General features: G+C 46.7%; 1 protein-coding gene across 2 annotated transcripts in view; it reads right to left on the bottom strand.

Annotated features, from left to right (window-relative positions):
- Positions 1-10,287, bottom strand: part of BMX (BMX non-receptor tyrosine kinase) — a 38,741-nt gene extending 28,454 nt beyond the window's left edge. For both annotated transcript variants that reach the window (XM_012730280.1, XM_012730281.1), the window contains exons 1-3: positions 10,216-10,287; positions 3,317-3,463; positions 2,128-2,232 (exon numbers count right to left, since the gene is read on the bottom strand). In XM_012730280.1, the coding sequence (XP_012585734.1) occupies positions 2,128-2,232; positions 3,317-3,463; positions 10,216-10,218 (255 nt within the window). In that variant the 5' untranslated portion in view covers positions 10,219-10,287. The remainder of the gene's footprint in view (positions 1-2,127; positions 2,233-3,316; positions 3,464-10,215) is intronic.
- Positions 10,288-12,434: the final 2,147 nt, after the last annotated feature.

Here is a 12,434-nt window from a genome sequence, read left to right as displayed (position 1 = left end):
AATGTCATGGTTAATCCACATAGCGGGTGCCTGACTCACTTTCCAGCTTTTGGAAAATGTCTCTCCCTTCTGTGCTTAACGCTAACTGGTCTCTGGAGGTGGACCGGCCTGGCGTGTTGTGATGCACCCGTGCCAGTTTCTATATGTTCTGATCGCAATAGAGTTCACGCTTCTACTGAGTGAAAGCGTGGCTTCACGTTACCTTTGCCCCTTCAGCTACTATGCCCCACTCTGCGAGTCCCAGCAAAATTACACCCTTCCTTGCTTTCAGCAGCTTCTTTGGAGAGTATGACCTGCCTAAGCAGATTGCAAGCTTCTGGAACATAAGTCATTTTCTATTCCTTAAGACATTTATGTCAGCATTTGAACATGACAATGTCTTCCCCAAATCCTTCTCTTCTATGTTCAATCCTGTGGATAAATAATTAAGACCATGGAGTAAACACTACTAGTGGCTGGCCTCTCGCCTAGCTACTTTAATGATCTAATCTTTTTTTAAAAGATGCATTTATTTACATATACAGAACTGGGGTACAGGCCAGAGATGTGGTTGGTAAGAGGATTCACCAGAGGTAGCGTGGGGAGCAGAACAGACAGATTGACATAGTACACTGCTGAGGGGAGCAGCGGGTGAGACAGGAGTGGTCTGCCGTGCCATGTGGGTCACCTCTGGCGATGGAGATTGAACTCGCACTGAGGCGGCTGCGGTCAGCTTGCAGTGCTGTGCTTTAAACTGTTGTGCCACCAGGGAGGGATTTAATGAGCTAATCTTATTTCAACTATGACAAATACAGGACTACACCCATTGTGAAAATGAAAAAACAAAGTTGGAGAGAGTTTCTGGCTCTGGTGACCCAAGGTAAGCAGTGGGGCTCCCAAAAAGCCCGTTTGAGCCCCCAGTGCCTCTGTGATACAAATTGGAGGCATCTTCCATTGCTGATACTCCCCTGGCTTCTCCCAATGGGGTGATGTTTTCTCTACAAATGGCAAGTATGGATTGTTCATTGACTGGATTATTGAATTTGGTTTTGGGCCTCAGTTCTCTCAGACTTGCACTGGGGAGTCTGACCTTCTGAAGGACCATCTGCCTTTAGATCGGGAAGATAAGTGTTGATGACCTCATCCAAGTAGGGCCTGTGTACAATCAATCCTCTCCCGGGGGTATGTGGGCACCTTCTCCATTGGGTACCATTGTTACAACACTTTAGGGTGTTGTAACCTTGGCATGCTGTGGAAAGGCTGTCATGAGGGACACCTGCCCGCCTTTCCAGCCTCATCTCTTTCATTCTTGCATGGGGCTACTTCTGTCTCAGCGATGCTTGGAGTAGCCCGTACCACCTCCTCCATCAGCACCTTGCCATCTGCTGTCCTTGGGGTCGCTGTCCTTCCTGGTGTAGCTGGGCTAAACTCTACTTGTCCTTCCCAACCTGCGTATCACCTCCAGTGGAAAAATCTCCTCGACCTTTTGGGGTAAGGAGTGTACCTTCTGCTACGGGGGGCCATGATGCACTCTGCTAACCCTCGTCTTAACTCTCCCGCTCACCATGTTATAAAGATCTGGAAACACTTGGGGAAGGGATGTCCTTGCAGTGGACTTCAGACCTTGGAGGACATTAGACGTGCACAGCAATGTTTGATGAAAGAGACGGTCAGACCCCAAGGCAGGTCAGACACTGGTAGCTTCCATACACTCTGCCTTCCTTTCCCACTAGGGAAGGCAGATTGGTGGATGGAATTTTAGCGGAATGCCTGACTGCCAAAGTTCTAAGTGTTGACACTGTCTATCGCAGATAGATTGAATGAAGAGCCATTCAGAGCCTCTCTGGTGGCGCGGTGAGTTAAAGCACTACAAAGCAGGCTTCAGCCACATCAGTGCAAATTTGATCCCAGGAAGGTGACCCACATGACGCAGCAGACCACTCCTGTCTCACCCGCTGCTCCCCTCATCAGTGTAGTTTATCGACCTGGCTGTTCTGTTCCCTACTCTGTGAATCCTCTCAGATTCACTCTGGTGAATCCTCTCACTGCCCCTGCACCTCTGGCCTGTACTCCAGTTCTGGATGCATAAACAAAAACAAAACAAAACAAAAAAGAGCCATTCACCCAATGGCACATTCTCCTCCTTACCTGGAATGGGTACTGTCTCTCCACAGGGGTCTGCTCCTCAAGATTTACTTTCTCCACACATCTGATTTTCTTGATCTCAATCATTCCTTTTCTGCTGCCTCTTTTCTGAATGAAAAAGCAAATACAAGAATACAAGGTGCTTCATATGATGTACACCAGAGCAGGAAGGAAAACAAGGTTGTGCTGGGGAGGGAGGTGAGGAGATGGGCAGGCATGGGAGAGTCACTTCCACTTATTTCTTAGTAGTCAAAATCCAGTGACAACAGACTATATTTCTTTTGGTGTGGGTGTAAGCTCAAATACTTCTCTGAAAGCCAGGACTTAAGCAGCAGTTAATAATTCTTCTGACAATCTTGAAATACATTTTAAACCCCCTGCCATGTAATTCATCTACTCAGAAAAATCACATTGTAACATCTCGAAGCATCTTCATCGTGGTTTCACTCAGTGGCAATACTTCTATGGTGACAGAATTCTCACGGGACAGAGAGTGGTCTTATTTGCAGCATTGTGTTCAGATCAGTTTTCTCATCTTTTGACTATTTTGGGGTCAGATCGTTAGCAGTGGTGGGTGTGCTGTGCATTTGTAGGATGGTCGACAGCATCCCTGCTCTCTGCCCAGAGGTGCCAGTTTCATCCTCCCCTGCATAAATGATCACAACCCAAGTGTCCCCAGCCACTGCTAAATGCCCCGGGGAGCAAAATCACCCTCCTTTGAGAACCATTGTTTGAAAGTTACAATTTGCCTTAGTAAAGTTAACCAATGTTTTAAAAATCCTTGATCTTTTTTGAAGTTACCTTGGTTTATAGCGCTGCACCGTGTCAGGCTGTATACCCCCATGTGTCTGCACTACGCTGTGGTCCTCACCACAAATCTACTTCCACCCTCCACCCGACAGTTGCCCCCCCCAACCCCATTATCCTCTCCCACCCCCTCCCCTTCTGAGGACCATTATTCTGTTGTCAAAATCTTTAAGAGCTTGATTTTGTTTTGTTTGGCTTTGTTCCTTTGCTTTTTTTTTTATCTTTATCTTAAATTAATTATACATGGGTTAAGAACAGACAATGGGATAAGCAAATGCAAGTTGGTCTTTACTGTGTAAGGTAAGAAATCCAGCATCATTTCATTATAACAAAGCACTTCGTGGAGACTTGAGAAAATAAGTAGTATGGAAACTTGAGGCCTCACCATTTTGTCATATTCATAGTAGGAGAGGTTCGTTTTGGTCAAAACAAAAAGTCGCTCTTTATAATTACTTGGTGACATTTTCTTCTTTTGCTGTGACCTTTTCAAAAGAAGTTCTTCTAGAATGGATTTTGTATTCATGTTGTCGTCCTAAACAAAATAAAACAAAATGAGTATTGCAGCATCTAGCTGGGTTCTTTTAGTTTCCATAATTTTAAGTCAAATGTTTCTCATTCAGAGATAATATAAATAATACTTTTTTCTTAATGAGACAAGTTTAAGATTATAGCGGAAAGTCGAACTAAGCAGGTTCTTCAATACACATTCTTTTACCTTGCCTTGGCTTTCACTTTTATAAATATGTTGGTTTTCATAGCATTTTATGCGTGTACTTAACTCCCACTCTACTTCATACAGTCACCATTTGCATTACCCTCTAAAGCACCTCATCCAAATTCTCCTTATTCCCTCACATTCTATAGGAATTTGTTGAGATGAATTGGATGTCATCAAAATTTTAAAATGCGAAACTCCAGACAACTCACCGTGTATGAAGTAATGGGTCAACTAAAATTTCTCTCTATTAAGGCAGCCAGTTGTTTGCAAATTAGCCAAACTACTGAAACACATACCATCATAAATGACACCCACGACCCCGATCACAGTAAGATCTTTAACATAAGGGACATGGGTACAATTTTCACAATTTCTGAGACTAGAACATTTTTTTAAAATTGCTATCAAAAGAGATTTTAAAACTTGAAAAATCATTGGTGCTAATAAACAAAAACACTCTTGCTTTTCCTCCTGACATTGTAAAACATTAAAACTTAAGGTATTTCTGGAAAATAAGTACAATAGTTTTCTGGTTCTACTAAAATGGTTGCTTTAAGCCTCAGTCTGCTAATGTAAAGATGTAAGCCACAAGAGATAAACATTCATCTCTTTGCTTTGTGAAATCACATAGTTATTTGTAGTCAGATACACAATAATTCCTATCCTTCTCTGTTTATGGATAATCTGAAGACAACTAACTTTACTCACCTTATCTTGATTGAACCAGTGAACTGGTGGGTCCTTAACTTTGACTCTTAAGCTCTAAGCAAGTTATCGCTCGGAGGTACCATCACTCACAGTCCCTCTGGCTCTGCAGGGTCGTGCATTAAGAAGAAATTATTTGCATTTATATCTCACTCTCCACCAGGAAGCAGCCACATAGGCCTGGTCCTGTCTGGAAGGAGGGGGATCAAGTGACTCTGCCCAGTCAGCAGCAGGCACATGGCACTAGGCCACATCTGATGGAACACTATGGCAGGAGAGTGGGAAGAAAAGGAGACTAAGGGACCACCTGGCACTGAGTTAAACCTCCGCCAGGCCCAGCCAGCTCGCCTCCTGACACGAACCACTGCGCTCTAGGAAGGAAGAGCAAGAAAGACAACTGCTATGGTTTACTTTCATAAGTCGGGAGATTATGCATCCCTCAAATGTTCTCCTAGGGCATCGTTTGATTGATAGGCACGAGCAGTAGAAGTCTTATCTATTAAATATACTAAAGTCTTGGTCACATTTTGCTTTCGATATTGTTTTATCTGGGGAAAAGGGTGGCAATTTTTCGCAAAAGCAAAATGGGTTTCTTTTGAGCACAGTGGGGACCATTTGTCAGTCACTGGTTTCCTCACCCTGGACTCAAAGACAGGGCAGAGATGAGGGTGTGAGGAACTAGGTAGGACCTGGCAAGGCAGGTAGCATGTCTACCTTTTACCTTTCTCTCCATTAGAAAACTCAGCAACACACCTGTCCTGATAAGATTGTTTTGCACACCTAAAGGCTATGGCTGGGAAAGTATTTTTTGAAGGTATATTGAAACTAAGGAGGTTCTACATTTTATGAGTTGAAGTGAGCTTTGGGGGAGCCATCCCACATTGGATATAGTTGCAGAAGACTTTTTCCTTGGACATTTCTTTACTAAAACCTGAACTAAGCAAGCAAAGAGAGAAAGTTCTTCTCAAATTTCTTTTTTATCCACAGCTAAAACATATTCTTCAAAGCAGAGCAGTAGCCAGATAATCTGCTTCGTTGGGTAGACAGTTTACTTCTCAAATTTCTTTCAGCTGCTGAACCTGTTTGTAACACTAAGAACAGTGTCTTAAAAGTGTGAATCCCAATGTCTAAGGCCATTTCCAGCTCCGTTTGTAAAACGTTTGCAGTCATCACATTAAAGATGGTTTGGGAGCATGTTAGCTAAACAAGTCACATGGTAAGTCATAGAAACCACTGACAGTGAAATTCACAAAGTTGCTTCTGTGTATTGAGAGGAGAAGACTGACGAGAAAGACAGGGGCCAAGTCTGAACGTATCAACTCTCCAAAAGCTTGTGCATGTTGTGTCTGAAAACGGCTCCATTTTGGTGAACATACTTCTTGGTTTTTTCCAAAATATACATGCCTGAGTCTATTTCCACAAGAGTGAGTTCACACACTGTGCTATGGGTGTGTCACCTGTTCTTATGCAACAAGGAGCTGGGGCCACAAGCCTTGGGAGTTCAAAGTCCCACTCCCTAAGCCTGACTCCTAAGCTTCCTAATAAACTTGTAGAACCCCATGTTGATGAGTCACACTTCGGTCACCCCCACTAAGTTTCTTCCAAGCCAACACCTGCTTCCTGCTCAGGTTTGGACCTGCCTTCTTCCATTTGCTTCTGCCCCTCCCCTGCACTTCTCTTTCCAGGTGAACCTAGATTCTAAATTGAGGTGTTCCTGTGGCCTCTCTTCATAGAGGAGCCTTCATCAGTCTGAGTAATGTCTAGGAATATGTTTTCTGCCTTGTGTTAGGACAATTGTCAACGGTGGCCTCCGAGACCTGCCTAAAGACTAGTCAACTGGGCTCTGTCCATTCCTTCTTTCAGGGGCATTCAGTTAGGATGGTACAGGAGAAGAAAAAAAGCGTTCAAAAGAAAATGAGACCCTAAACCTGGCCAGCATGGACTAGAACTCTATTTCCATAGAGTTGCTGGTGGGATCTGGCTGGCCTCTCCTATTGCCACCTACATAGAATAAACACAGCAATTTGCTTACCAAATAGCCCAGGCTGCCCATTTCCATAAGCAAGAAGGAGATTAAGATGTGGGAGAGGAAAAAAAGTACACCTGGCACAAGTCAATATGTATGTTTTATAAGGAGACCCACAGCCACTATGTCACTGCAACACGCAGAGTGTGTGCGTGCTGAACATGCAGAGCTTGGCACCACCCTGGTGATTAGGGTGGACGGGGAAGCAGCGTGACCAGAGGGCAGAGCCCAAGTCCGCGGGTCTGCTTGGCTCCCTTGATTCTAAGCCTCCAGCGTGCCCGCCATTGAGTGCCGGTTCCTGAAAGGCAGGTCAGTTCTCCACTGCCCCGAGTGACAACGAAGCGGTCTGGAGAGGCATTTCCTAACAAGGGAACATGCACCTTTCTTTGTGGAGTGGTGGACCAGGAAGGCCTGTATGAGCTGGGCCCCGGGCCGAGTCCCTTCCTGGCTCTCAGCTCCAGCTTGCTGTTGGGTGACCGAGATAGGGCATGGCTCTTTGCTTTCTGTGACTTAAATGACAAGCCTTCCCACAGCACCAGACAGCCTGTGACACTGAGGCATGACTCAAACAGAAAAGGATAAAAGAAGAACAGGTGGTGTTAGAGCAGAGTTCATTCTCTTTGCTACACAAGGCCCAAGGAAGGAAAAATTATAGCCGAGACAGAGGTTACAGAAGGGAGCACATAAAAAACTGGGTCCTTGTCAACATTTAAGGAGAGCTTGCCATGGGCCAGGTTCTGTTAAAGGTCCTGAGAAATATGGATATGATTACTGGTCCCAACCACCGTATGGGTGGGTCGTGACTCCCCCATCCTACAGGGTAAGTCGCACCCACAGAGGCAGAGTGCGAGCTCATTCCTGGTTTATAGCTGACGGAACAGCAATGGATAAGCAAGCGGCCTAGGCCCCGCCGTGTGGGGGTAGGAGAATGCTAGGACTTGAATTTGGGCACGCTACTCCTCACGCCACACCCTCGGACCATGTCAGCGAAGGACAGCCAGCTCTGCACCAGAAGAGGCTCGAAGCTATATGCAGGAAAGTGCCATCAGCTATTGAAGTTGGTCGGGCCTCTAGAACCAGCACCTAGATGCACCACTCAGCGCCAACAGTCCACATGCCTGAGCCAGGACCCCAAAGTTGTGACCTCAGACACACAGCCAGGCTTCTGGTGTCCTGCTTAGGGTGCTGTCCACACCCTCAGGGCAGTAAGCGGACTGAAGGAGTCTGTCCATTGGACATACCACAGGGGCTTCAGGCGAGCAGCTTTGCGTCTTACTACACCCACGCAAGGGAACGTCACTGGAAATGTCAGGAAGGTGGAACCTACAAATACTCTTTCGGCAGGACCCCCCCCACCCCCAAGCAGTGCTAAGTAGCAAATGTCTAGTGCACGTCTTGAACATATGTAAGAACGCTCAACCTCCCAAACCGGTAGATGTTCTGTGGGTGCCCAGGCAGTGGGGTGGGGAGAAAGAGGAGGTCGGAATACTTAGGCGGGCTGGGCAGAGCCCTCTCAGCCAAGAAGAGACCCTGGCTGGCTCAGGATGGCACCTTCAGAGCTTTAGTCTTAACAATCATGATATGGGGTACAGGGGTGGTGAGAGGATCCACCAGAGGCAGAGTGGGGAGTAGAACAGGCAGACTGACGAGGTGCACTGCTGAGGGGAGCAGTGGGGAGACAGGAGAGGTCTGCCATGCCATGTGGGTCAGCTCCTGGGCGGAGATTGAATTTGCACTGAGGTGGCTACAGCCAGCTTGCCGTGCTGCGCTTTAGCACACTGCACCACCAGGGAGGGCCCAATTCTTGTACCCTTTTACAGGATATCCTCTCTTATGAGATGTGTCATTTAGTTCACGATTTTGATAAGCGTCAACATATTTAAGTGACACATGTTGTGTGGAAGGTGTAGAGGGAGGATGGTGGGAAGGACAAGTGTGGGGGCTCTGAAAGGAGAAAATGGATCCCCCCCCACCGCTGCCAGGACAAAGTTGATCTTCAAATGGGTGCCCAAGCCAGACCTGCTTATCTTCCTGCTAAATAACTGAACACAATCGGAGGGTAAGTAAAACAGGAACAACGTTTCACTCAGAATCGGGTAGAGTGCTTCAAAAATATGTGTGAAGATGCTGCCCAAGAACACATTTACCAGCGCCACAGAATCCGACAATTCTCTTCAGTGAAGCACAGGCTGGAGAAACAGCTGCAGTTGACTTGGCCGTGTCGTGGACAGAATCCCATTAACCTTGACACTCACATCTGGAAGTTTCTACCTTCATTCTTCTAAAGTGAATTTACACAGTTGGCACTTTGGGAATGCCATCTTGGCACAGATGAGGCGAGAACCCCAGAGCCAATTCCAAAGCTAAAACTTGCCTTGGGGGTGAAATTCATCTTCAGTGCCTCATGGAGCCTTTTCTAAACTCTGCCTTCCTTTCAGTAACCACTTTCTTCTGCCCTCTCCCTTTGCCACAGACACCTTCCCTCGGAAACAAAGCATCAAGTGCTAAATCCACATCTTAATATCCTAACATCGTAATATCTCTTGCAGAATCCGATTAACACACAAGACTGCTGGCGTGACACAGGTCGGTGTGGGCGAACCCCACGCTTCCAATCCCTGCTCTCAGTGTGCAACCTGCGTGTTACTTAACCGCTAAACCTCAGCTTCCCCATCTGTGAAGGAGTGAAACAAGGGAGGTGAGGAGGCCAGAAAAATGGCGGTACCCTGCCGAGCACTAACTGGATGTTACAGAAACCTGTGCTCCCAGCCCTCATAAAGTTTAAAAGAAGTTAAAAAGAGGTAGGCAAAGTTTAAAAAGAGACTATGGCAAAGCTTAAAAACAGAAGAAAACAATGACCCTCAGTAATCAAATGTTTTCAGTAATCAAATTTCACTCCTCCCCCCCAGACCCCCAACTCCTGCGGAAAGGAGATTACGGGAGGTAAGCCTCTCGTCAGCACGTCCCTGGTGCTTGGGCCCGTTACCAGTGTTTGATCCTGGGACTGGTGACCTGCAAATCAAGCTCAAACCAGTCCCTTATTGGGTGTCTTTGTGCCACCAGATCTCAGACACCTCAGTACCTGAATGTGGGGCCCCTGGACTGGCAACATCAGCATCACCCAGGAACTCTTTAGGAATGCACAACCTCAGGCCCCACCCCCGCCTAGAGCCCAGTATCTGCATCTTAGCAAGGTCCACAGGTGATCTCTGTGCGTGAGGGTTTAAGTGCTGAGCTAGACTGCATTATAGCGTACAACCTTTCACAGTCCAGAACTTTCCAAATGATATGGATATGAGGCAAGTCTGGTTCAACACCCCCCACCCCCCATCACATCTAGAATACCCCCAAGACTGATTTCAGGACACTCCAGCAACCTAAGAACACATTTTTGTAGCTAAAATGACATCCTAAAAATGCAGGTAATGAAAAGGAGATATAAATAGCATTTCTTTGTCTTTTGGGAAGCAGTTATGAGGCCCATGGGCAAAGTGATAGCAGGGCAGTACCTCAAGAACAGCACGGGGAAAGTCAGCAGAGGAAATGACCCAAACGGAGCCGCGGTGGTGGACACACAGTCTGACGGCGTCCTTGGAGGACACTTTGAGCTAAGCGTGAGTTTACAGAGAAACCATAGCAGGCCCCTTAATTACATGGTCCTTTTCAAAGTCCCTGCAGGTGGCCCCAGCAATGACCCATTCGTAGGTTTGTGGGGTTTTGTTGTTGGTAAAGTGAGTGCCCCACCTTTTGTAAATTTCAGATTCCAAGAGACCTGACCCAAACCCAGCTTCCTGTCAGCGACAAGGACGCGTAGCCACCTGCCACTTACACGCACCATTTGCACCTGTTCCGTTGCCGGGGTCCCCTTGTGAAGTTGCTCTTGCAGGAACACAGGCCCAGCTGTTCTTCTTGCAGCAGCAAATTGGCTCACATGTTCCCGGTGCCTGGGTCAGAAATGGCCTCATTACTCATTGCCCCCCAAACCTTTATTGTCCTGCAAAGCCTTGCACAATCCCACAGGAAACCACGCTCAACACTTAGCCAACACTTGTTGATCTGATTGAGCACAACCGAAACGGAGACAAAAGCATATTTCACAAAGGTTCCAAGTTTGATAATTACAGCTCCTGCCTTTCCTAGCAGCTCCAGGGACCGTGTGATAACACGGCCTTTGTTTATAGAGCTCTAAGCTGGAAATGACAAGAAAAAAAACTTGGCCAAACCCCACGCCTGACTCTGACTTCTCTAACACGAGCCAGGAAACCATGAGGTAACGCCAAAGGGCTCAGAGAATAAGCAATGAAAACTTCAACTCAACACTTAGACAAAGAGAGGCTGGCGGGTAGAAGGGAGGGAAAAACAGCTAATGTGACAGAAAAAGAACACACTTCCACAGCTTAAATGATTAAAACATGCAGAAAAGGTGCAGAGTTGGATTTTGCTGATGTGTGACAGACCAGCGAGCAGGCATGGTGTCACTGGATGCCATGAGACACTGCCACCACTGGCTTCGCTCAGTCCACCTTTTCTCTGGTGCACCTGGGCTGGACATATGTGAGACCATCTCATGGCTTGTGGTAGACTGATGTGTACAGCCAAGAAGAGGAACCACACTCTGACAGCGCTGGCCACCTGTGCTAATTAGAAAAAGTTGGCCATTTGCTCTTCCTGGCGAATATCTCTGGTGGATTGAGATCTTGTGTTGGCGGAGGAGAGCAAAGCTACTGAGTTTCTAAGAAGTAGTCTTTTGATGGGACACAGTGTGGACATCATTTCTATCTGTTCATCCAATCCAGGCCTACTGAGAACATCCCCTAGCTGAAGTCCCTGTTAGGGGCTGGCACACAGCATGGAAGGAGTCCACGTCTCCAGGAGGGAAACCACACGTATAGATTGAATTGTAGCAGGCTGTACAAAATAGTTTACAGAGGTATTTTTAGTATTTGTATTTGAAACTGAATCTGGGGGAGGGCAGAGTCCTTCAGAAGAATTCAAAAGAAGGGAGATTATGCCCTGATAGCAGATAAGTCACTGATAGATTTCAAATCTCTGCACTCTCTAGGAATAAAGTAGGAGTCATTTGAGACACCGAGGATGAAGAAGAGCAACAGTGACCCAGCAACCTGGCCAAATAAATTAAGTCTACCCACTGTTTCTATATGGTAGCATAGCAGAAGGTCAGTTCTAGAAGACAAAGTATACTTAGGGGAGGGGAGGGAAGACGTGGTGTAGTTCCTGAAACATCTGGTCACAGTCTCTTGGGATTTCCAACCCTTCTTGGGACTTGAGCCACTCAAGAGCAGCTAATCTCCCCTAAGTCAAAATAACATATTGGTTTACATATTCTATTCATCAACGCCCTCAACTATTTCTCCTGGACCTTTCTTTGGCTCTATATTTTGCAGGTCTTAGTTGAATTTTAACTTTTTGTCAACCTGATATTTGATTATGTGATTTAATTCGCTAGAAGTACAGTCTGTGTTGGCACCTCTAGCCAGTGAGACCCTGAGGAATGTTCTCTAAAGCTGTTCATGCCAGCCTTGAGCAAGCAAGCAGCCTGTGTGGGGAGGCGCCTTGGGGTGACTTCACTGCAGGATGTAAACAAGCTTGTTCACTATGGAGCAGTGATACTTCCACTTTTAGACTGACAAAGTATCTGATGGGATTCATCGCTGGGGGGGGGGAGGGGAGAGGAGAACCTCTGACTTCTGCCTGATTTCTTTACACAGCATCTATATGCTTAGGACACCGAGTTGCAATCAGGTCTTCTCCCTTGAAGTTCAGGCTCGTAGTTGATTCCATCTCTAGTCGGAAATAGGAAATAAACGCGTCCCCCTTAACATGCCCAAAGCTCTGCAAGGGCTCCCCTTCTTTAGGGCATCTCTCCTTCCCCCCCCGCCTTATCCCTGCTCGTGCCCAATGAGCTCCTGGGAGGCTGGGGCCCGGTGTGAACAGCTCATAGCATCATAGAGGAGTCTGTCACCTCTTGTAAGGGTCCTGCGTGCTGAACATGAAGCCCACAGGTGGGATAACAGCTGTGTTCCTCATGAAGGG

The sequence above is a fragment of the Condylura cristata genome, unplaced genomic scaffold, assembly GCF_000260355.1.
Source record: "Condylura cristata isolate star-nosed mole 26May11 unplaced genomic scaffold, ConCri1.0 scaffold00027, whole genome shotgun sequence".
NCBI classification, from domain to species: Eukaryota; Metazoa; Chordata; class Mammalia; order Eulipotyphla; family Talpidae; genus Condylura; species Condylura cristata.
The sequence above is the reverse complement of the archived record's forward strand: the minus strand, read 5'-3'. Positions and strand labels throughout refer to the sequence as shown.